Source organism: Petromyzon marinus, chromosome 66 (genome assembly GCF_048934315.1).
Source record: "Petromyzon marinus isolate PM22_M1 ecotype Great Lakes invasive population chromosome 66, UKy_Petmar_22M1.pri1.0, whole genome shotgun sequence".
Lineage (NCBI taxonomy): Eukaryota > Metazoa > Chordata > Hyperoartia > Petromyzontiformes > Petromyzontidae > Petromyzon > Petromyzon marinus.
Genome location: NC_133732.1, coordinates 7,373,863 through 7,399,635, shown reverse-complemented (window position 1 = coordinate 7,399,635; position 25,773 = coordinate 7,373,863). Strand labels below are relative to the sequence as shown.

The window sequence follows — 25,773 nt, the reverse complement described above, 5'->3', positions numbered from 1 at the left end:
TATCGTGTCGCTGTACATACGCTCTGCAGCCTACGATTCTTTCATTTCGTCGAATGTCTAGCCGGACACTACCCATAATTAAAGTGACGGAACAAATACTGTATCCAATTGTTTACGAATACGACGAAACATTTTGATATTACTTGTTAACAGAAAGCGTCCATTTCCGAATGTTCGCTTACCGTGCATTAGGCTAGGCCTAGACTTCACAAACAACAACAACAACCGCCATTCGCCACTAAGTGGCGGTGACGTCACCACGACGCTTGTGCCAGGCCATGTGCACCCTGAGGCCATGTGAAGTGTCGAACGCCCGCGGGCAGGAGGTCACGGGGCAGACCCAAGTGCCACAGGTCGACTGACTAAGATGACTGAGATGACTGGCTGATGCACCACCTGTGCCCCCTACTGTGCCAACCCGCTGTGCTTCAGCCACCCGGCGCTCCGCTCATTGTTGTGAGCGTCGCTCCTCCGCCCTCCGTTGTTGTTGGAGGGCGACTGCCTCCAACTGCCCAGTAGCGTCCTACACGATCCTCTTTCACAGAGGCCGATCTTGACACCGCTGGTACCAGTCATCGGCAAGTCCACTCAGCTCCACGTCCTCCTGTACCACATCACTCCATCTCTTCTCTAGCCCGTGCCGCACCCGTTTAGCCCCCTCGATCCGGCCGAACAAAAGCTGTTTCAGCATGCGGTGTCTGGGCATGCGGGCTACATGACCCAGCCAACGCATCCTTGCCTGCCGGAGGAGCTCACCGATGGGACCCTGCCCAGATCTCTCAAGGGTTTGTGAGCTCCTCACACAATCTAGCCTGGTTAAACCCAGGATGGATCGTAGGCAGGTCAGCCTAAATGTTTCTAACCGGCGAAGATGTTCCATTAGGGGGAGTCCACGTTTCGCAAGCATAGAGAAGAGAGGGAATGACCGTGGCCGAGAAGACCCGAAGCTTAGTGCGGAGCGACAGACCAGGTAGCTTCCACACAGCGTTACGCAACCGATGAAAAGATATTGCCGCTCGACTGATTCGGAGTGAGACCTCTGCTGTTAAACTGGTGCCGGTCATAAGCACACTGCCCAGGTATGGGAAACTCTCCACTCTCTCCACAACTGCCCCATCACCGATTGGGAGTTGTGGGGGTGGAGTGTCCGATGGTACAAAATACCCAGGCAGGTGCTTAGTTTTGGTGGGGCTGATGGTAAAGCCCCATCTCTTAGTGGCACACTCCAGTCTCAGCAGCAGCGTCTCCAACTCCTCCTCTGAATGAGCAGCTATTACCAAATCATCGGCATACATAACGTGGTTGAGCAATAGGGAGCCATCCCTTGACCGCACCCGGGCATCGATCAGCCTCCCATTATATCTGTACCATATGGAGATTCCTCCGGTACAGCTATTGAAGGCTTCACGAACTACGTGGTCAAAATAGATGTTAAACAATGTGGGAGCCAGAGGGCATCCCTGTCGCACCCCAAGGTGTACAGGGAATGGCTCTGACTCCCGGCCACGTAGTTTTACCCGGGCCCGCTCACCATCATGAAGGTCCTTAATGATCGTGAGCAGAGGGTCAGGTACTCCAAAAGCACGAAGAACAACCCAGAGCCCAGGCCTAATGATGGTATCATAGGCCTTGACCAGGTCAATAAAGCAGAGATGTAGGTCTTGCTGGAATTCCCTACACCTCTGCTGTAGCAGACGGACAGAAAATATGGCATCTGTGCAGGACTGCCCTTTCCTGAAACCGCATTGGGCTCCGCAAGCCTCTCCTCAGCGTGCCTGGCAAGGCGATATTGAATAATCCTTGCCAGGACCTTTCCCGGCACACTGAGGAGTGAGATGCCCCTGTAGTTGTTACAGTCTGTGCGGTACCCCTTCTTAAAGAGGGGGACCACCAGGGCATCCTTCCAATCCTGCGGAACCCATCCAGTGGTCCAGACTGTTGTTATAATGTCATGTAGGGCAGTCTGTGCACAAACACCACCCTCCCTCAGCATTTCGCTTGGGAGATCATCTCTGCCCGCTGCCTTTTCTGGTCTCAGACTCCGGATCGCCTTCAGTACTTGCTCAACAGATGGCACTTCAGCCAGCCGCTCACAGGGGGTGACTTCTTCCAATATTTGAGGCACCGCAGCCTCAGCAGGGTCATCCTCACTTTGTGCCACGATGTTTTCCTGGCTGAGGAATTTTCCCTCCCCCAGGACCTCACAGAAATGCTCAGCAAATCTGCAAACCTGTTCCTGGGGGTCGGAGATTGGATCACCGTTTTTCCCCCTAATGATGGTAATAGGTGTGGCGCTGCAGGTTACTTTTTTGATGGAGTTAAATAGAGATTTGTGATCGCGGGCCACTGAGGCTAACTCCATCTCCTCAGCAACCCGGGACCACCACCCATCCTTGCAGTGCCTCACGGCTCTCCGAACCTCCGAGCGAAGGCTTCGGTAAGCCTCCTCATTCTCTGACGTGGGATTCTGTAGCCGATGACAGTGGGCCTGTCGCTTTTTCTCAACCATCCTCAACACCTCCTCTGTCAGCCAGGGTCTCTGGGGAGGTCTGGACTGCGTACCCAAAGCAGCCATTGCAGCTGCATGAGTCACAGTCCTAAACCTCGCCCATTTACCCTCGACGTCAGGAGGAGTGGGGGACGATGTCAGCCTCAGCTGCAAGCGATGATGAAATTCTCGCTTGCAACTTTCATCAGATAACTGAGACCAGGCCACTTTAGGTTGGAATGGGGTCCTGGGTGTACACCCACCACCGGAGTGGAAGAATGGCAGGTGCATCTTACAGATGACTAGTCGATGGTCAGAGGACAGATCAGCTCCACGGTAGGTCCTGGTGTCAAGGACAGGGGTTCGCATCCGCTGGTCCGTCACTATGTCGTCCAGCAGATGTTCTTGCTTGGACCCGGCATGCATCCATGATGTTGTGTGGATGCGCCGATGCCGGAACAGCGTGTTGGTAATTACAAGCCCATGGGCTGCACAAAAATCTAGCAGCCTCCTACTGTTGTTATTGAGCTGATCTGGCCCATGCCCTCCAATCACTCCAGACCAGGTGCCAGTATCATGACCAACTCGGGCATTGAAGTCACCCAACAAGATAACTCTATCCCGAGGGGCCACTTTAGCCAGCACCTGTGACAGGAGGTCATAGAAGGCATCTGACTCATCGGCTTTGCCTGCATCCCTCCACGGACGTTCGTCTTCGGTGGGGGCATAAGTAACCACGACCACCACTCCTCGCCTCCGGTTGATGGGAAGGTGAGCCCAAAGTAGCCTGAGGCTTACAGCTTCCCACACCTCACCGCCACGCTCCCACGCCCCCTTAATTCTTTTGTTCAAAAGAAGAGCCACACCCTGTTGTTTGGCAGTCTGCTGCCCCGAGTAGAGGACCGTCCACCCCTCATGGTGGCAGGAGCCAGAATCGGTCCACCAGACCTCCTGAATGCCACAGAGATCCTGGCGGTACCGGTCCAGCTCCCGACAGAGGAGTGGCAGCCTCTCCTCCGCAGTGAGCATTCGAACATTCCACGTGGCCACACGAAGTGGCTTTTCGTTGTTTCTGGAGGAGCCCCGAGGGTAGAGATTCAATCTCCTGGCTCTGCCAATTGGGGTTTGGCCAGGAGACGTCATAGACGCCTGTCCCCCCGGGGCCTCCGGCACAAGCTTATTAGTTACATATCTCATTCGTAGTTTAGTGGTAATCAATTGAAGGTGGAGGGGTTACCAGCCCCTCGCACCCGTCCAGAGCCCCCATTTAGCCACTGTGGTGGACACAGACGCCATGAGGGGAGGAGCCAATCGGAATTGGCCCTCCCCCCACAGCACTGTCCACGACAGAGTTGCCCGTCCGGCACATGCACATACACGCATACAAAGACAAAGGTGGTGTAGGCTTGCCTACACACACAGATACACACATACACAGTACATACAGTAAATAACTCATGAAATAAACTTAAAATTAAGAAAACTAGCAATACAAAAGATGAGGGGGAAAATATAGTTGAAAGCATTGTAAACAATTGCGCAATGCCACAAAAGGAACATGATTACGTAACGCTACAAAAATAACATTTCATTTAATCCTAGCGAAGCTCGGCCTTGGTGAAGGCGGCGTTTTGGTGGAGCGAGGCATAAGGCGGCCGTCCCCCTTCCGCCCCGCCCCGCGGTCTTTATCCGCTTCCTCACCTCACTGCACCTCTCGCCCTTACGTTACTAACGCAAACGTTTCCGCATGTTGATTTTTGTTTCGTGACATGATTCATGGGAAAATTTCGGTAAAGTCGGATTTCCGTAAGTTGGGTATTCCGCAACCCGGGGACTTGCTGTATAGTCCTAGCCATGAATCTATTTGGAATGAAGCAAAATCGTAAGTTCAAAGAAATCGCAAAACATCAAAGGTTGAACGGCGTCTGATTCTTGGCGCTCATTGTTTATTTTTCTTGTATCAGTTTACCAAACTATGCATTCCCTTTTGTTTGTTTTTTGGGGGGTGATGGGGTGTTGGGGTGTTGGGGGGACCACCTTGTAAACAGATGAAGCAAGTGAAACGGAACTCCTGTGGTGCGAGGAGTGCGGGAAGGCCAGAGGCTCCGCAACGAAGACGGCAAAGGCGCAACGCAGCAGCGACGGGACCCCGCGAGCCTGCACTCGGTGCGGGATGCCGCTCAAGGGCACCGCGGCAATCGCCACCGACGGGAGGAAGCCGCACGCCTGCCGGGAGCGCGGGAAGGGGTCTGCGACGCTCCCAAACTTGAACGGGCATTCTCGGAGGCGCGCCGGGGAACGGCCGCGCCCGAACGCTTGCGCCGAGCGCGGGGAGCCCTTCGCGCGACCCTCCAATGTGGAGGCGCGCGCGAGGACGCACGCGGGCGACAGGCCGCACGCGTGCGAGGAGTGCGGCAAGGCGTTCGCGCGTCGCGAGCACCTGAAGACGCACCGCATGACCCACACGGCCGAGAGGCCGCACGCGTGCGCCGAGTGCGGCAAGCGCTTCGCGCAGCGCTCCCAGCTGAAAGTGCACTCGGCGACTCACACCGGGGAGAGGCCGCACGCGTGCGGGGAGTGTGGCAAGGGCTTCGTGCGGCCCTCCGGTTTGGAGGCGCACGCGAGGACGCACACGGGCGAGAGGCCGCACGCGTGCGCCGAGTGCGGGAAGCGCTTCACGCAGCGCTCCCAGCTGAACGTGCACTCGGCGACGCACACCGGGGAGAGGCCGCACGCGTGCGGGGAGTGCGGGAAGCGCTTCGTGCGGCCCTCCGACCTGGAGGCGCACGCGAGGACGCACACGGGCGAGAGGCCGCACGCGTGCGCCGAGTGCGGGAAGGCGTTCGCGCGGCGCTCCCAGCTCAACTTGCACTCCGCGACGCACACGGGGGAGAGGCCGCACGCGTGCGGCGTGTGCGGGAAGGGATTCGTGCGGCGTTCCCACTTGGTCGCGCACGCGATGTCGCACACGGGCGAGAAGCCGCACGCGTGCGCGGAGTGCGGGAAGCGTTTTGCACACCGCTCTAATTTGGAGAAGCACACGAAAACGCACACCCGCGGGAGGTCGCGCGCGTGCAGCGAGTGAGGGAAGGGCTTTGCACGGCGCTATCAACTGGCCTGTGCGCTCCGAAACGCACATTGGTCAGGTGCCCTAAACGTTCGAGGAGCCCTAGAAGGCATTTTCACGGATGCGCGCTGTGAAGGTAATTTACGTCGAATGTGTACTTTGCATTACAAACCTTGGATCAGAGTTTCTTTTGGTTTTTTTTTAGCTAGGCCGAGGAGCAGCGTGCAGCCTCAAGACTCCTGGGCTCTGATGCAGTGAGCAACCTGCAGCCTCAGTAAGGGGCCGTCCATAAATGGCGTCACACGGCGTCGCAAAAAGTCAGCCCCTCCTCAATATGACGTCACAAAGCTCTGCCCCCCCCCCCCCCCCCAAAACCATATTTCCATTTTGAAAATAAAACATGCTTCAAATCGCTTTAAACTATTGTCATTGTAGTGTGTATTTAATGTGGCGCTGCACTCTGATGTTGTAGGAGAAAACACGTATTAAAAAGGAGGAGTTGGAAAGCTGAAATTTAGCATTAAATTAACTTGAAAATATTCAACGTCTAACTAAAACTGCAGATTTTCAGAATATATTGAAATTCTGTTACAATTATAAAATACGAGCTTTACTAGCCAGCTTCGCCCGATATTTGGATTCTTCTTCTTTGGTTCTTTCGGTAAAGTCACGTAGAATGAGAATAAAATAATAAATTGATAAAATAAAATAACGTAATAATATTCTCAGAATAATAAATTGATAAAATACGGGGAGGGTTTTCACGTAACTTTAAGATCCTTCAACAAACTCCGGGATAAGAAAGCTCAGCTGATCGAGTCTCTCACCTTCCTGAAGAGATGCCGCGACTCTGGGGTAATACCAATCGCATTTACACTGACCTCTGCTGCTGTAACTTCTTCTAATGCGAAACGAATTCTTTTCAAAACTAGCTTAGCTCTTATCTCAGAAAAAATCAGACTTATACGCACCGAACTAGATCAGTTAGACAAGACACTCTACAAATGACACTTATCATTGATGGCAACAATGTCCACATCGGATTGGGAACATGTAGACAATATGACTGCCTCTTCAGCTGCTACTATGTCGACCAAATGTAAGGAAAACCTGATTTCCAAATTTAACCTCCTCTTCAACAAAAGACCGGACCCACACACCAAAAAGTTAGACATTAACAAAGTCGTAATTAATCGCAGTAACAGTTCTCTTTCCGATGGTCTGAAATCCGTTTTAGCTAAAGGTCTAAACTTTGCAGTCACACCTAAACACATACCAGTTAATGATATAATTGCCCAAGTAGACGTTGCTCTCAGGGGCCTGGGTCACATCGCTGCAGACGTAGCAAGATCTGAAATCGCTGCAACCCTCAAAAACGCTAAGATGCCAGCTAGCAACCTCAGCACAGATGAGCGTTTTGAATTATATAAATTTAAAAAGAGGAATGATATTGTAGTCCTCTCAGCTGACAAAGGCAATGCTACTGTCATCATGGATAAAATAGAATACAACAACAAAATTAAAGAATTACTCGACGATGGTAGTTATACAAAAATAAAAAGAGATCCCACCAACAGCCTCGTCACACAAACCAACAAAATAATTTCTGATTCAACCGCATTAATTGATCAATCTAAACAGTTTTCGTTGAAACCTTCTGCTGCCAGGCCACCAAGATTCTACGGCTTACCAAAAATACATAAAGTAGATACACCCCTTCGTCCCATAGTCTCTACTATCGGCTCCCCCACCTACAAACTAGCTCGTTTTTTGTCTGAAATCCTGCGTCCTTTCACTGGAAAGACCACCTCTGCGGTACAAAATTCTACTCACCTGGTATCGACAATCAAGGGTATTTCCCTGTCCCCAGACGACCTGCTTGTCAGTTTTGATGTTTCCTTATTCACCAAGGTTCCTGTACCTGACACCATTGCAATCATTGAAGACTTGGTTCATCAAGGACTAAACACTGAGGTACCCCCCCTGGTGAGACACTGTTTAACCAATACATACTTCACTTGGAATGGAACTTTCTACAAACAAACTGAGGGCACCCCAATGGGCTCCCCCCTTTCTCCAGTTATAGCTAACATTTTCATGGAGAAATTTGAGACTGACGCCATCCAGACTGCCACTCTGCGCCCAACCTTATGGAAGAGGTACGTGGATGACACTTTTGTCATCTGGCCACATGGCCGGCCTGCTCTAGACCAATTCTTCGACCACATCAATTCCATACACCCAGCCATCAGATTTACCATGGAAGTCGAAATAGATGGCAAGATACCTTTTTTGGATGTCCTAATTAAAAAGAGACCTGATGGTTCAATGAGCCACTCTGTCTACAGGAAAGCTACCCATACGGATGCTTATCTGAAACCGGATTCCCACCACCATCCATCACAGAAGAATTCTCTCATCAAGACTCTGTATCATAGAGCCCAATGCATATCCGACCAGGAACACATAAGCAGTGAACTCAAGCACGTACACCAAGCTCTTAGGGCTAATGGTTACTCCGACTATACAATCCGCAAAGCTATCACTCAAACCATGAAGAAGAACCCTCTTGAGGAGCCTTTCAAAACCATCACTTTACCCTACATTGCGGGGATCACAAAAAAGATCTCCAAAATCTTGAATAAACACAAGATCCAGGTCCGTTTCAACACATTACATAAAATCCGTGATCTGGTTCCGTCTGTAAAAGATGTGATTCCGGACATACAATACCCTGGTGTCTACAAACTAAGTTGCCTCTGTGGTAGTAGTTACATTGGAGAAACCAAACGCCATGTCTCGGACCGCATTCGTGAACACAAAGCAGACCTTAAACACGGTAGGACCAACACCTCGGCCGTGGCAGATCATTGTTCTAATTCAGTAGGCTCACATGCCATCGACTTTTCCAAGACAGAGGTTCTTTGTAAGCCATCTGGCTTCCATGAGAGATTCGTTCATGAGGCTATCTACATATACAAGCACAGAGACAATTTCAACCGAGAAGATGGATTCTATCTTAGCAATCATTGGAAAGATTTGATCAACCATTTCAGGTCTTAATTGATTGTTCACACTTACAGTGGCTTTCAGACAGCATACATTATAAAAAATTTCGTCTCCCCCCTCCTCTTTTCAGAATATAGATGGACTAGTCCTAAATAAACTGCCAAATCGTTGCGCGTGGCGCTAACGTTTTTTTATAAATAAATAAATGCGACGTTTAAAAATACATTTATGCAAACCAACACACCTGAAGACGACCGTTTGAGTTATGGTCGAAACGTCGTGAGAATTTTTTTATTGTTTTATATATATTTTTTATTATTTTGTTGTTTCCCTTCAACGTGACTTTACCGAAAAAACTAAGAATATAATATTATTGTTATTTTATTTTATCAATGTATTATTTTATTCTCATTCTACGTGACTTTACCGAAAGAACCAAAGAAGATGAATCCTTGCAGTCACGAAAGCTTTAAATCGAAATTTGGATTCTTGTCTTGGATTAATATACGGCCGACGCGGAGGGTGGGGGGGTGACGTCAGCAGGCACACTGCGTGACGTCAGCAGGCACACTGCGTGACGTCAGGAGGCGCAATGCGTGACGCTGCCGCATGCGGGTGACATCACAGATGTGACGTCATCGCTCGCTTTCCGTGCAATATATTAAATCCATTATTGCGCCCCCCCCCAATACAAAGTCTATTTTTATACTTTTTGCATGTTGGGAAGCATGCTTAACATTTCGAACAGACACATATTCACAAATTTCCCTTTTATATACATAGATTAAAAGTAATTATAACTATAAAAAAATACTTGAAACATTGTAGTAGAACGAAGCAAAATGGAGAGTACAATTATAATCATCACTTATTCATTCCACAGAATGAAAAGCCCTGGTAGAAACATTAAATCATAATGTTTAATAACAATCATTAAAAACAAATGTACAAAATGTATGCTTTTCCATTCTCCCATGGAGAAGCAAAATGCTCCTTCATGGAATAAATAAAAGGTGACCTTAGTAAATTTAAAATAATAAAATAGTTAAAAATGAAAATTAATCTAAATTTGTGTTGTTCTAACAATTCTATTTATATTTATTTAAAGTTGCGCATTTTGATGTGACGTCACATTCCTCAAACCTCCCCCTTCCCCCCTTCGTCACACCGTCACAAATGTCTGACCCCCCCCTCCCCCCCCCCCAGGTGTGTGACGTAATTTATGGCCGGCCCCGAAATCCATTGAGACTCGCAGAGATACAAAGAGACTCGTAGAGAAACACTGAGACCCACTGCGACACACGAATAGAGACCCAACGGAAAACATACCCATGGAGATACACAGAGAGTCATAGAGATACATAGACACAGAGACCCAAAGAGACTGAACAGTGAACACCACTCTCGTCTGCGATTCTTCAACAGAAAATCAGAATAAGGGGCCGTCCGTAAATGACGTCACGCGATTTTGGACGATTTTTGACCCCTCCCCCACCCTCAACACGGCGTCACAAAAAGTCAGACCCCCCTCCGCCCTCAAATATGACGTCACAAAGCTCTGCACCATATTTCCATTTTGAAAATAAAACACGCTTCAAATCGCTTTAAACTGTTGTCATTGTAGTGCGTATTTAGTGTGGCGCTGCACTCTGATGCTGTAGGAGCGTTGTTGTAACAATTCTATATCTATTGAAAGTTGCGCATTTTGATGTGACGTCACATTCCTCAAACCTCCCCCCTCCCCCCTCGTCACACATCGTCACAAATGTCTGACCCCCCCCCCCCCCCCAGGTGCGTGACGTCATTTACGGACGGCCCCATATGGTCGCGGTCTGAGCGTGGCTGTGTTTCACTCCAGCGCTGTCCTTGAGACAGCCTGGTCCCTTCACCTGATGAAGGCCGCTTGTGTTGTGGCCGAAACGTCGTGATTTTTATTGCTTTATTTTTTACCTACGTGACTTTACCGAATAGAACCAAAGAGTGTGTAGTGGCATGGTTGGCCATGATCGCCACTACTCATAGCCGGCAGTACGAGCTCAGGCGAGTAGAGATCAGAAGGGGAGCCGGGCCTGCTCAAAAATGATGATGGGAAGTTGGCCCTAGGCCAGGGGTGGGAACCTTTTTTTCTGCCAAGGGCCATTTGGATATTCACGTAACATCATTCGCGGGCGACGCAAAATTATCAACTTAAAAAAATTAGCCCGTTTATATTTGGTCAAACGTTGAATTAACTCGCCCCTAATGCGATGGGCTGGAACAGCTTCTCTTTGGCGAGGCTTGTGTGGTGGTGATGTTAGCTGGCTATTGACGATGTTAGCTGGTATGGATGATGTTAGCTGGCTATTGACGATGTTGCTGCTACTCTCAATTGCTGTTCCAGGTTTGCTCTCCTAGATTTATTGAATTTCGAGTCCCGCCTGCGTTCGGCTTGGCAGGGCCAGAGACCCAAAATGATTCCGCGGTGCCTCGGACGTCCCCCACCCCTGCTTCACGGCAATCCCTGGGGAGAAGCATCGGGACCAACGGTTGGGACCCCAGGCCCTCGGGAAGGGGGCTGTTGGATGAGGTCATCATCCAGGGCCTTCGAGAAGCTTCTGGAAGGGAGGCGTGGCCAGGGGCTGAGTGAGCCATGACCCTGTATATAAGCCAGCGCCCTGAACGGCTCAGCTCAGTATCGTCAGACTGTGACGTCACATCAAAATGCGCAACTTTAAATAAATATAGACAACACGTTCTACTTAATTAGACTTTTTAATAAATGTCTTCTGCAACATCAGAGTGCAGCGCCGCGTTAAATACGCACTACAATGACAATAGTTTAAAGCGATTTGAAGCATGTTTTATATTTTTTGGAGGGGGGGGGCAGAGCTTTGTGACGTCATATTTGAGGAGGGGGTCTGACTTTTTGTGACGCCGTGTGACGAGGGCGAGGGGGGGGGTCACAAATCGTCCAAAATCGCGTGACGTCATTTATGGACGGCCCCCCGAAGGGAAACAGTCCTGTGGGCAAAGCCGAACCCCTGGCTAGGGCGAGGCTGGAGCTGTACCAGTGAAGCTCCGAGCTTATAACCAGCGAAGATTTCAGAGAAGACTCAAGCCCCTGGCAGTGTAGCCGTAGGGATAGCCGAAGAGTTTCAGTTGATTTATTTTGGTATAGCCCTGTGAGCCATTCGGCTCTTGAATCTGGTGCAACCACAACAAAAAAACATGAACAAGAAAAACATCTTAAAGTGACTACTATGTGTTGTTGACTGTGCAAACAGAAAATCCATGGGAAAAAAAACAGCAAAAATATTCCTGAAAAAAGCACCGTGCACCAAAGCTGTGTGCAAAAAATCCCAGTGGGATGCAAATCAAACAACAACAAAAACCACAACTTAGATTAAGGCCGTCAGTCTAACTCCGTACTACAACAAAACAAACATGTCGAAACGAAAAAAACTTTTCGAAATCACCAAAAAATAAAGCCATAATTGCAACGTAGCAGTGATCACACGGACTGTGACCGAATTTTTACAATAAACTACGTAAATAATAACATGTAACACCAAATCCTAGAGCCGTAGCTGGCTGCATGAGTTACTCCACAACAGGCGAGCTAACCGCTCTACGTAGCACATCGGGTGAAGGGGCCGTTACCCCTTTTGTATTGAAGTTGATAAGTTGTAATAAATGTGTTGCCTCAGAGAAAGCTTCCTCCAGTTCGTTACCCACTACATATGTATACTATAGGAATTCGATGAGCTATAAAGCTCTTTTTCACAGATGTCCTATAGGAGCATGAGGTCAAAGCGTTACAAACTAAGTTGCCTCTGTGGTAGTAGTTACATTGGAGAAACCAAACGACATGTCTCGGACCGCATTCGTGAACACAAAGCAGACCTTAAACACGGTAGGACCAACACCTCGGCCGTGGCAGATCACTGTTATAATTCAGTAGGCTCACATGACATTGACTTCTCCAAGACAGAGGTTCCTTGCAAGCCATCTGGCTACCATGAGAGATTCGTTCATGAGGCTATCCACATATACAAAGAGACAATTTCAACCGAGAAGATGGATTCTGGCTTAGCAATCATTGGAAGGATTTGATAAAGCATTTCGGGTCTTAATTGATTGTTCACGCCTACGGTGGCTTTCAGACCGCATCCATTATTTTCGCCTCTCCCCTCCTCTTTTCCGAACATAGATTGACTCGTTCATCTGAATAACTGCCAAATCGCTCTCCGTGGGGCTAACGTTAAAAAAACGCCACTTTTTTCAAATGTTCTTGCTGTGGGTTTCACACCTGATGATGATTGCTTGTGTTGCAGTCGAAACGTCGTGAGAATTTTATTGTTTTATATATTTTTATTTTATTGTTTCCCTTCTACGTGGTGGTGACTTTACCGAAAGAACCAAGAATATGAATCCCTGCAGTCACGAAAGCTTTAAATCAAATTTCAAATTGATAACCAAGTTGAATAAAACAAAACTTATTTTACCAGATACAGCCCACTGAGCTGTTAGCTTCTTTTTAAGAAGCGACCTGGCCACAAACGATAGTTCAATTAAGTGGCTTATCAGATGTATAGCAGCCAAATACTCTAAACGCGTGATGTTGGTTCAAAATGTGGAGAGAGAAACCGGAGGACCCGGAGAAAAATCCTCGTGACCATCACGGGGAGACACGCAAACTCCAAATATACAGCAGGCGCTAGGGTCAGGATCGAACCCACGACCTCCTGCATACCAGGCGAGGTAGTTAACACGAAAGCTCCAAATCTATAGCGGCAGGCAGGGTCAGGGTCGGGATCGAACCCACGACCTCCTGTACACCAGGCGAGGTAGTTAACATCCCCTAGCAACCGTGACGATGATGAGAGAGACGCAAACTCCAAATATACAGCAGGCGCTAGGGTCAGGATCGAACCCACGACCTCCTGCATACCAGGCGAGGTTGTCAACATCTCGTGTCGTATTTTGACACGGAGCACACACTCCACGCGCCCGATGGTTGGGCTGTCTTCGTTTGGAAGTGAGACCTCGTCTTGTACGCAATCTAGCTGTTTCACGTATTTTGTCTTGTCGGTGCATCTTGTCGCCTGCTGCGATGCGATTGGGGCGGATGAGGTCGCTGCAGAGACACGAGCCAGATTAGACAGAGGCACAGACACAGAGACGTGGAGAGAGCCAAACAGATTAGACAGAGGGACAGACACAGAGACGTGGAGAGAGACACACAGATTAGACAGAGGGACAGACAGAGACGTGGAGAGAGACACACAGATTAGACAGAGGGACAGACACAGAGACGTGGAGAGAGACAAACAGATTAGACAGAGGGACAGACACAGAGACGTGGAGAGAGACACAGATTAGACAGAGGGACAGACACAGAGACGTGGAGAGAGACAGATTAGACAGAGGGACAGACACAGAGACGTGGAGAGAGACAGATTAGACAGAGGGACAGACACAGAGACGTGGAGAGAGACAAACAGATTAGACAGAGGAACAGACACAGAGACGTGGAGAGAGACAGATTAGACAGAGGCACAGACACACAGACGAGGAGAGAGACAGAGGAACAGACACAGAGACGTGGAGAGAGACACACAGATTAGACAGAGGGACAGAGATGTGAAGAGAGACAGATTAGACAGAGGGACAGACACAGAGACGTGGAGAGAGACAGATTAGACAGAGGGACAGACACAGAGACGTGGAGAGAGACACACAGATTAGACAGAGGGACAGACACAGAGACGTGGAGAGAGACACAGATTAGACAGAGGGACAGACAGAGACGTGGAGAGAGACAAACAGATTAGACAGAGGGACAGAGACGTGGAGAGAGACACAGATTAGACAGAGAGACAGAGACGTGGAGAGAGACACACAGATTAGACAGAGGGACAGGCACAGAGACGAGGAGAGAGACACAGATTAGACAGAGGGACAGACAGAGACCTGGAGAGAGACACAGATTAGACAGAGGGACAGACACAGAGACGTGGAGAGAGACAAACAGATTAGACAGAGGGACAGACACAGAGACGTGGAGAGAGACACAGATTAGACAGAGGGACAGAGACGTGGAGAGAGACACAGATTAGACAGAGGGACAGACACAGAGACGTGGAAAGAGACAGATTAGACAGAGGGACAGACACAGAGACGAGGAGAGAGACAAACGCGGAGTCCTTCACCTCAACCCGCATTGACCAGCATGGTAAAGTATGATCAAATTACCCCTCCACTAGGGCTGAACGATTTGGGGAAGATGTCTCATTTAGATTTTTCTGACGGTGTAGTGTATAGTGTAGTATGCTGTGTGTAGTGTAGTTGATATGTATAGTGTAGTATACAGTGAGGGAAAAAAGTATTTGATCCCCTGCTGATTTTGTACGTTTGCCCACTGACAAAGAAATGATCAGTCTATAATTTTAATGGTAGGTTTGTTTAAACAGTGAGAGACAGAATAACAACAACACAATCCAGAAAAACGCATATCAAAATTTGTATAAATTGATTTGCATTTTAATGAGGGAAATAAGTATTTGACCCCCTCTCAATCCGAAAGATTTCTGGCTCCCAGGTGTCTTTTATACAGGTAACGAGCTGAGATTAGGAGCACACTCTTAAAGGGAGTGCGCCTAATCTCAGCTTGTTACCTGTATAAAAGACACCTGTCCACAGAAGCAATCAATCAGATTCCAAAATCTCCACCATGGCCAAGACAAAAGAGCTCTCCAAGGATGTCAGGGACAAGATTGTAGACCTACACAAGGCTGGAATGGGCTACAAGACCATTGCCAAGCAGCTTGGTGAGAAGGTGACAACAGTTGGTGCGATTATTCGCAAATGGAAGAAACACGAAATAACTGTCAATCTCCCTCGGCCTAGGGCTCCGTGCAAAATCTCACCTCGTGGAGTTGCAATGATCATGAGAACGGTGAGGAATCAGCCCAGAACTACACGGGAGGATCTTGTCAATGATCTCAAGGCAGCTGGGACCATAGTCACCAAGAGAACAATTGGTAACACACTACGCCGTGAAGGACTGAAATCCTGCAGCGCCCGCAAGGTCCTCCTGCTCAAGAAAGCACATATACATGCCCGTCTGAAGTTTGCCACTGAACATCTGAATGATTCAGAGGACAACTGGGTGAAAGTGTTGTGGCGAGATGAGACCAAAATGGAGCTCTTTGGCATCAACTCAACTCGCCATGTTTGTAGGAGGAGCAATGCTGCCTATGACCCCAAGAACACCATCCCCACCGTCAAACATGGAGGTGGAAACATTATGCTTTGGGGGTGTTTTTCTGCTAAGGGGACAGGACAACTTCACCGCATCAAAGGGACGATGGACGGGGCCATGTACCGTCAAATCTTGGGTGATAACCTCCTTCCCTCAGCCAGGGCATTGAAAATGGGTCGTGGATGGGTATTCCAGCATGACAATGACCCAAAACACACGGCCAAGGCAAAAAAGGAGTGGCTCAAGAAGAAGCACATAAAGGTCCTGGAGTGGCCTTGCCAGTTTCCAGACCTTAATCCCATAGAAAATCTGTGGAGGGAGCTGAAGGTTCGAGTTGCCAAACGTCAGCCTCGAAACCTTAATGACTTGGAGAAGATCTGCAATGAGGAGTGGGACAAAATCCCTCCTGAGATGTGTGCAAACCTGGTGGCCAACTACAAGAAACGTCTGACCTCTGTGATTGCCAACAAGCGTTTTGCCACCAAGTACTAAGTTATGTTTTGCAGAGGGGTCAAATACTTATTTCTCTAATTAAAATGCAAATCAATTTATAACATTTTTGACATGCGTTTTTCTGGATTTTGTTGTTGTTATTCTGTCTCTCACTGTTCAAATAAACCTACCATTAAAATTATAGGCTGATCATTTCTTTGTCAGTGGGCAAACGTACAAAATCAGCAGGGGATGAAATACTTTTTTCCCTCACTATATAGTGTAAAGTGTAGAGTGTAGCCTAGTGTATAGTATAGTATGCAGTGTATAGTATAATATATAGTGTAAAGTGTAGCGTAGTGTATAGTGTAGTATGTAGTGTATAGTGGAGTATATAGTGTAAAGTATAGTGTGTTTTGTCACATGTGTGTGTGCTAATCAGATGTGTGGGGGAAGGGCAAAATACTAAACCCATAAAGCAGTTCTAAAAATATTAATTTTAGTGTCGTGGTGTAATGTATAGTAGTGTAGTGTGTAGCCTTGGATGTAGTGTAGTATGTAGTGTATAGTGTATTATAGTGTAGCGTATAGTGTAGTGTGTATTGTAGAATGTAGTGTATAGTGTAGTATGTAGTGTATATTTTAGCGTATAGTATAGTGTAGTATGTAGTGTATATTTTAGTGTATAGTATAGTGTAGTACGTTGAACTTCTTTTGCACCGTATGTAGCCAACCACGCTAATCGGAGGTGCAGGGGAAGGACAACAAACGAAACACAAAAAGCAGTTCTAAAGAAATGGGTTTGTAATCGAGATTAGTTAGAAGTGCCCAGCTCAAGCGGCTTCCTAATATCGGAAGGACGAGCGTTTCCAGGCAGCCGCAGAAGCGCGTCTGAAAGTGCGCGATGCGTTGACCGTCTTTTCTGCGATGGCCAGCCAAAATCCGCCGCTGTGAGGGTGACCATCGGAGTTCGCGTGATGGTGGTTTTATGGCCCCTTGACGAGATCAGCGAGGTTTTGCGGTTCGTTGATGGAATGCGAGGATTGCAATGTTTCCTTTGTTTTCCCCTTCAGATGGATCCACACTTCGAATTGCCCTTCATCAAACAAGAATACGAAGAACATCCAAATCCAGTGATAGGCTCCGACTTGATAGTGAAACGTGAATATGCAGATGATGGTGAGTGATCATAGACATCAAATACGATTGCAATGCTAATTGATACTCTTTGGTTCTTTCGGTAAAGTCACATAGGTAAAATTTGTATAAAATTTTAAATAAAATGAAACAAAAATGAAAACAACTCAATTAAATTACGACGTTTCGGAGGCAACACAAGCTTCCTTCATCAGGTGTAAAAAGCACAGCAAAATTACTGTAGAGAGAGCTATTTGTGATGAGAGATTAATTATATAGGGTAAGAGGAGGTGGGAGGAGCCAGGGAGGACGGATGCAGGGTGGGGGGGGGGCTTTGGGGTGTGGGTGGCGGGAGCCAGGATGGTGAAGCTGCTCCTGCTATTGCTCCTGTACCACGAATGGGGGGGGGGGGGGAGCACGGAAAGAGGGAGAGTGGCGGCTAAAGTTTAACATGGTTAATAACATCTTTCAAATGATTGCTCAATTTGAATCCATCTTCTCGGTTGAAGTTATGTCTATGATTGTATATCTGTATGGCTTCATGGACAAATCTTTGGTGGCATCCAGACGGCTTGCAGAGCAAACCACTCTGTACACTAAAATCCAATTCTAAAATGCTATACACAACACTATACACTGCTATACACTACACTATACACTAGACTTCTGGTTAACCATCAGAACAAAGACGGTCACCGCATCACATGCTTTTAGATGCGCTTCTGCAGCCTGTCTGGTATGCTCTTCCGATATTTGGAAGCCATATACCACCCTTAAAATTATCTAGATTGAAAACTAAATTCTTTAGAACTGCTTGTTGTGTTATATTTGTTGTCCTTCCTGCCTCATTTGGCTACGTACGGTGGTGCAAAAGTAGTTCAACGCACATGCTTACGGTCGGGGAGGGACAATCGTGCAATCAAAAATGTACATTTGCTCGTAAAAGATAACGGTACCTTTGTTACCAGTAGTGATCAGCTGGCAGCGGTTGTTCATCACGTGACAAATTTATGAATTGGCCGTGTTGGGTGGAGGAAGGCGTTTACGACACACATTTTATTCACACGGCGATCTGACTCAAAATAACTAATTTATGAATCAATGCAGTATTTGGCGCGACTGTCTCCTGCGTGTTAGGAATCCAAACTGTTTGAATATTATTCTGTTGCGGTTTTAACAGTTTAGTGTGAATGCGCGTGTGTGTAGTAGTAGTGGCGGTGTAGCGGTTAGCGCACTGCCCTACGAACCCGGCGACCCGAGTTCGATTCCCGCTCACGGCCAACACCAGTGGCGATTACCTGAGCCAGTCTTGTGCCTCCCCCTAGGTCGAATAGGCCTCAAACGAGTACCTGGTCCATTGTGTCAACATTGCCTCTCAGGAGACAAAGGCGGCAGGGCGTGGTGCTGGCCACCCACCCCACCTCGTGTGCCGTGCCGGCCTGCATAGGTGCTCGCCAACAGCACTTGCCGCAACAGTCTCTTAAGGTTACACGGGGGATCTTTATCTCTTGTGTAGGAGCAGTTGAGGTGCAAGGAGATGAAGCGGGTCTGGACGATGAAAGGTTAAGGAAAGCGGTGAAATCTGAATTTGAGAAACAAGGTAAGGGCTCATTCCTACACGAAAGTAGAGCGGATCGATGAGAAAAAGATTGTGCCAGAGATGCCTAAGGTGTTAAGGAGGGTCGAATGGCCAGGCCATGGCGGCTATGCACGTGGCCTGTGATCCAGCACTTGTGGAGGCAGCGGCAGCAGATTCAACCCGTTGCATTGTGGGTACCGGAAGTTCCACAGCACCGAGATGGCCCTGCGAAAGATCACCGACGACCTCGACAAGGTCGCAGATGGCTGGTGCGCCGCAGCGTTGGTTCAACTCGACCTCTCAGCCGCCTTCGACACCATCGACCATGAGATACTCATCGGGTGGCTAAGGTCAAGGGGCCGTCCATAAATGACGTCACGCACCTGGGGGGGGGGGGGGGGGAGTCAGACATTTGTGACGATGTGTGACGAGAGGGGGGGGGTAAAAAATCGTCCAGAATCACGTGACGTCATTTATGGACGGCCCCCAAGGTTCGGTGTGTCGGGTACCCCACTTGGGATGGATTGAGTCGTACCTACTCGACACGGACGATCGCAGTTTGTCAAGCTGGGCGACGAACAGTCATCGCCTGTGCCGTGCCTAGCAGGCGTACCAACAGGGGTCCGTCCTCGGGCCCTTCCTGTTTTCAACGTTACGTCTCTCCGATCGCCGAAGTCATCTCATCGCACGACATCAAGTCCCATCAATATGCTGACGATACACACTTGTACACCGCAGTGAAGTCAAAGTTAGGCGTGAAGAGCCTCGGGAACCTCGAAGGTTGCACGCGAGCGGTGCACGTGTGGTTTGCACGACACGAAATGCCGCTTGTTGTAGAAAAAACGGAGGTTCTGCTGGTTGGCACTCAGGCTCAGGCGAGAACATTTGTGAGAGGATCAGGTGTGGCAGTCGTTGACCCCAGGGTTCAGTTTTCTACTCATCTAAAGAGCCTCGGCACCACACTCGACCAGAATATGTCGTTTGATCACCGCGTGCGTGATATAGTCAGGTCCTGCAATTTTGTTATCAGGGCTCTGCGACACCTTCGGCCACTATTGAGTCATGACGTTGCCAACACGGTGGTGGCGTGTAGCATAGTACCGATATGGCTCGATTATTGCAACTTGCTACTCTACAGGATGTCTGGCAAAAAGCATTACCAAGCTGCAGTGTGTACAAACTTCTCGAACACGTGTCGCGACGTGTACTGCAGTGTCTGTCCAGTGCTCGCCAAGCTGCATTGCACTCATTACAAACAAAGATTGTCACCCCGCATCGCACGCTTTCAGATGCGCTTCTGTGGCCGCCGGGAATGCTCTTCCGATATTAGGAAGCTTTCCGTGTTTAGTTTGTTGTCCTTCTCCCGGACCTCCGATTTTCACGGTTGGCTACATAGGTAACGATAGGAGTTCAACATGCATGAAAATAGGTGAGATATTCTAGATTTAAAGCTTTCGTGACTGCTAGGATTCATACTCTATGGTTCTATTGGGTAAAGTCACGTAGGTGAAAATAAAATAACAAAAAATCACGACGTTTCGGCCACAACACAAGCGGCCTTCATCAGGTGAAGGGCGCTGTCCTCCAGACAGTCTCGTCCCTTCACCTGATGAAGGCCGCTTGTGTTGTGGCCGAAACGTCGTGATTTTTTGTTATTTTATTTTCACCTACGTAGGTGAGATATCACAACGGTTTGATGTTTACGACCAAAGAGGCAAACAAAGGCAATATAGCAAGATTTGTAAGCGTCGAACTGCCCATTCTTACATTACCATAGCGCGTATTCTACATTACAGCCACAGATGTGTGGATTGTCAAAGGTGAAGAAGGTCACGAGAGGCCAGCGGAGATGGGCGATTCTCGCGGATGCGTGGATGCTCCAGACCAGAACTTCATCGAGGTGGAGTTGTCAGAGGAAGACACGTGTGAAGGTGAGTCCTCCTTTAACCACTCCACTGCCTTCGATGTACCGTCTCTTCTGCGCTTCATGGAAAAATCGCGTTGTGAAAAGTAATTTTGAATATAGGAGACCAAAGCACAGTCTTGCGATAACACGTGAGATGTGTAACGCAGGCCTGAACAAAGGCCGAGGCGCGTGGGTAGCATCTAGAAGCATCCAGCAGCATCCCAACGCCTTGTGCGATGATGATGCTTGCGCCGAGGAAGCCGTATTACGAGCGCTTAGTCCTACTCGCGCGACGTAGTTCTGTCCGCTCGTTCGCGTTATAATATCCAATTCGTATTCGCGTTGTAAAAAGTGAGTTCCGTATAATGCATTCATCATCGCGTTACACCCAAGTCGCGTTATGAAAACAAAACGCGGCGTTATAGGAGAACAGACTGTGGCCGATGATTTTGGAACGGAGCAGAATCATCATTGAAGCGGCCCTTGACCCAATAAAAAATGCAAACGTGAAATGTTAACGGTGCTGTTTTCCGGGACCGATAGTTTTTCTTCTTCGCTCGCATCGGCTGGTCCGACGATTCGCTGCCCTCCTTCCTCCTTTGTTCAAAACAGACGGAGCAAGAGACGCGGAACTCGCGTGCGAGGGGTGCGCCGGTGGCGGAGGCTTCGCGGGCCTCCCCGGCGAGACGCAGCGCGCCTGCGAGCGATGCGGCAAGGCGCCCGGGGGCGCCGCCCGTCGCACGACGGCCGCCGCCGACGGCACGGAGCGAGGGCCGCGCGCCGGCGCGCGGCCACGCGTCTGCAGGCGGCGAGGGAAGGCGCTCGCGCGGCGCGAGCGCCCGCGGTTGCGCCGCGCGACGCGGCACGCGGGCGAGAGGCCGCACGCGTGCGACGAGTGCGGGAAGGGGTTCGCGCGGCGTTCGCATTTGGTCGCCCACGCGAGGACGCACACGGGCGAGAGGCCGCACGCGTGCGCCGAGTGCGGCAAGGCGTTCGCGACCCCGTACACGTTAAAGAAGCACTCCGCGGTACACGCGGGAGAATGGTCGCACGCGTGCGCCGAGTGCGGCAAGCGCTTCGCGCAACGTTCGGAGTTCAAAAAGCACGCGAGGACGCACGCCGGCGGGAGGCCGCACGCGTGCGCCGAGTGCGGCAGGGCGTTCGCGCGTCGCGAGCACCTGAGGGGGCACTCGGCGACGCACACGGGGGAGAGGCCGCACGCGTGCGAGGAGTGCGGCAAGGCGTTCGCGCGTCGCGAGCACCTGAAGACGCACCGCATGACCCACACGGCCGAGAGGCCGCACGCGTGCGCCGAGTGCGGCAAGCGCTTCGCGCAGCGCTCCCAGCTGAAAGTGCACTCGGCGACTCACACCGGGGAGAGGCCGCACGCGTGCGGGGAGTGCGGCAAGGGCTTCGTGCGGCCCTCCGACCTGGAGGCGCACGCGAGGACGCACACGGGCGAGAAGCCGCACGCGTGCGCCGAGTGCGGCAGGGGCTTCGCGCAGCGCTCCCAGCTGAACGTGCACTCCGCGGTGCACACCGGGGAGAGGCCGCACGCGTGCGGGGAGTGCGGGAAGCGCTTCGCCCACCGCAACAATTTGGCGAAGCACGCGCGGACGCACACGGGCGAGAGGCCGTACGCGTGCGCCGAGTGCGGCAAGGGCTTTTTGCAACGCTCCCAGTTGACCCTGCACTCCGAGTTGCACGTCGGGCCGATGACCTGAATGTTCGGGGAGTTTGAGGAGTTCGTGTACGCTGCAAATAATATTTTTTGTATATATATATGGAACTAGCGGGAAGTACCCGGCATTGCCCGGGTCTTAAAAATATTTCAAAACTACTCTTAAAAATCTAACAGCAGTGGGTACTGACTGTGGTGGGTACCTGCTAAGATTACAGCAGTGCATACTGACTGGTGGCACCTGCTATGATTACAGCAGTGCATACTGACTGTGGTGGTACCTGCTATCACTACAGCAGTGCATACCGACTGTGGTGGTACCTGCTATGATTACAGCAGTGCGTACTGACTGCGGTGGTACCTGCTATGATTACAGCAGTGCATACCGACTGTGGTGGTACCTGTTATGATTACAGCGGTGCGTACTGACTGTGGTGGTACCTGTTATGATTACAGCAGTGCGTACTGACTTGGGTGGTACCTGCTAAGATTACAGCAGTGCATACCGACTGCGGTGGTACCTGCTATGATTACAGCAGTGCATACTGACTGTGGTGGTACCTGTTATGATTACAGCAGTGCGTACTGACTTGGGTGGTACCTGCTATGATTACAGCAGTGCATACCGACTGTGGTGGTGCCTGCTATGATTACAGCAGTGCGTACCGACTGTGGTGGTACCTGCTATGATTACAGCAGTGCATACCGACTGTGGTGGTACCTGCTATGATTACAGCAGTGCGTACCGACTGTGGTGGTACCTGCTATGATTACAGCAGTGCATGCCGACTGTGGTGGTACCTGCTATGATTACAGCAGTGCATACCGACTGTGGTTGTACCTGCTATCACTACAGTAGTACATGCTGACTCTATAGCAGTATTTATCGACTGTATAGCACAAAGTACTTGTCTACATTGTCCAGCCGGCCGAGGTGGCATCTTGGCAGGCTGGGGCTGGGCTGCTACCCCTGACCCCCCCCCCCCAGCTACGATCTCCCCGGCCACCCTGCAGTAATATCTACGGCCTATAGTGGTAGCATCTAGCGACTGTATAGTAGTAATAACTGCACGCATCGGGGTGGGGGGGACATCACACAGTGAAGAATTAACGTCAGCGTTTAGTGTATTTTTTATAGTATTTTTAACGCGAAAGAAAATGTCCCCCTCCCACCGAAGGCGTGCGACTTGGCATAGGCCGTCCCCCCTACCGAAGGCACGTGCGTTGGTATGGCCGTGCACGCGTCATAAATAAATAAAGAAAAGGGAAGCGCACAAAAAAAATCGCACTAAATCGCTAATTTAACTAATTTAAAATTGACGGATGTGAAAAAGGAATAGCGCTTGCTCACCGCAGGGCTTACGGCGTGGTACCTGGCTATTTTTATTTTACGTAAACCCCACCGTTGGAGAGGCAAATTGTTCGCAAGTGCGCGAACACACACAAACCCACCAAAAAACCCACAGACACTTTTTGACATATATAGAAGATGTCTACCGCGCAGCAAACGCATTGAAGCAGAGTCGCGTTTCTATTGACCACGGTGAATTTATGAGATGAAATAATGCGAAGAACACCAGTTGCCATTGTCGCAGCATGCACACTTAAACTCCGAACTCCGCACCTCTGATTAGCGCGGCTGGCTACGCACGGTGCGAAAGAAGTTCAGCATGCACACAAACTATTTGCATTCAAGAGCTATTAACCCTTTCCCATTCCGATGCACGACCAACTGGGCTCGACTCAGGCTGAACCGTGCGCGCTATGAACTCGGCCCGAGCTCAGGCCTGATCATGCGTACGTCATCAGTCTTCGATGACGTGCGTGCGCGTACGTCATCGGAATCGGAAGATGAAATAGAAACAACTTCATCGGCACGACTTCCGCCCGGGAAGGCTTCCAACCACGAGGCCACGCGGGGAGGGGCGTGTGGCACAGATTGTTTGGCGCCGGCTATCGTCGGTAACGACGTCTTTGTAAGAGCAACAGAGCCTCTCGTGCCGTTCCAAGATTCGGGACCCACCCACCACCCCGCAAACTTGCAGGCGTCTCGGAGCAGGGTTACTAAGATATCAGCTGCCTCGTGATTATTATCAATCCCCTACTGCAGCGATGGCCAATACACCAAGCACTGATGATCAATGTTGGTGGATCCACCAGAATGGGATGACCAACAGTTACCTGCATTGAACCCCGGTAAGGCCAAAGGTTATTATTTATTTCAACGAGGTAAGCAGGTTTATTTATTATGCAACGAGATTCCTTTTGCACGTTAAAAAAAACATACATTTGTCTATCTTGTCCTGTCACACGAGTCTCAAAACCTTGTACGGTGCTGGGTCATTAAAAGTCCATGACAGTATTTAAAAAGGATGAACTTTGAGATGTATAAGGGCACGCGGGTGACCAATGAGGTCTGCGTTGGTCTGTAATAAGGCAGGAACTGAGTGCTGCTTGGAATCGAATAATTAAAGAATACATTGTTTAAATGCATGCCTATACAGGGTCACCTATACAGGGTCACCATACTCAAATAGGGATTACCGTTCGTACAGCTATTTTAGTACGAAACTGGGGGATTTCTGTACAAATCTGGCTGTCGCCTGATGATGCTGGTTGTAATTACTGGCGAAACGTCAAACTCACTGTCAATGCTGTGGCTTTGCTCTCCAACACACAACCGGTTAGTGTTGTACCAGCAACGAATTGGCACGTTCCGTTCACGTGACAAACCTTTACTAATTGGATGTGGCGGGTGGTGGCGGGTTTCACGACACATATACAGGGTGCTTCAAAATAAATGTTGACGCTTGTGAGAATACGCAACAACACCACGAGGAATGTGCCGCCATGGCTCTGGAGACGACTTGGAGAAGATTCCGGGGCACGCATTGACAACGATGGCGAACAAGTAGGAGACTTCTTCTTGGTTCTTTCGGTAAAGTCACGTAGAATGAGAATAAAACAAAACATTGAAGCGCTGTCGTCCCGACAGTTCTGTTCCTTCACCTGAAGAGGGCTACTTGTGTTGTGGCCGAAACGTCGTGAGAATTGTATTGTCTTATTTTGTTTTATTGTTTTATTCCCATTCTACGTTGTGACTTTACCGAAAGAACCAAGAAGATGAATCCTTGTAGTCACGAAAGCTTTAAGTCGAAATTTAAGTGGGAGACTCTTCGAAGCCTGTAACGTTACATTTGTTTTTATTCTTGGTTCTTTCGGTAAAGTCAC

The 25,773-nt window shown here is 49.5% G+C and overlaps 1 protein-coding gene across 1 annotated transcript in view; it reads left to right on the top strand.

Moving 5' to 3' along the window:
• Positions 1-25,519, top strand: part of LOC116956569 (uncharacterized) — a 52,542-nt gene extending 27,023 nt beyond the window's left edge. The window contains exons 6-11 of the mRNA XM_076054547.1: positions 4,537-5,570; positions 14,704-14,778; positions 17,313-17,418; positions 18,893-18,976; positions 20,752-20,886; positions 21,474-25,519. Coding sequence (XP_075910662.1) covers positions 4,537-5,570; positions 14,704-14,778; positions 17,313-17,418; positions 18,893-18,976; positions 20,752-20,886; positions 21,474-22,585 — 2,546 coding nt within the window. The 3' untranslated portion in view covers positions 22,586-25,519. The remainder of the gene's footprint in view (positions 1-4,536; positions 5,571-14,703; positions 14,779-17,312; positions 17,419-18,892; positions 18,977-20,751; positions 20,887-21,473) is intronic.
• The last annotated feature ends 254 nt before the right edge of the window (positions 25,520-25,773 follow it).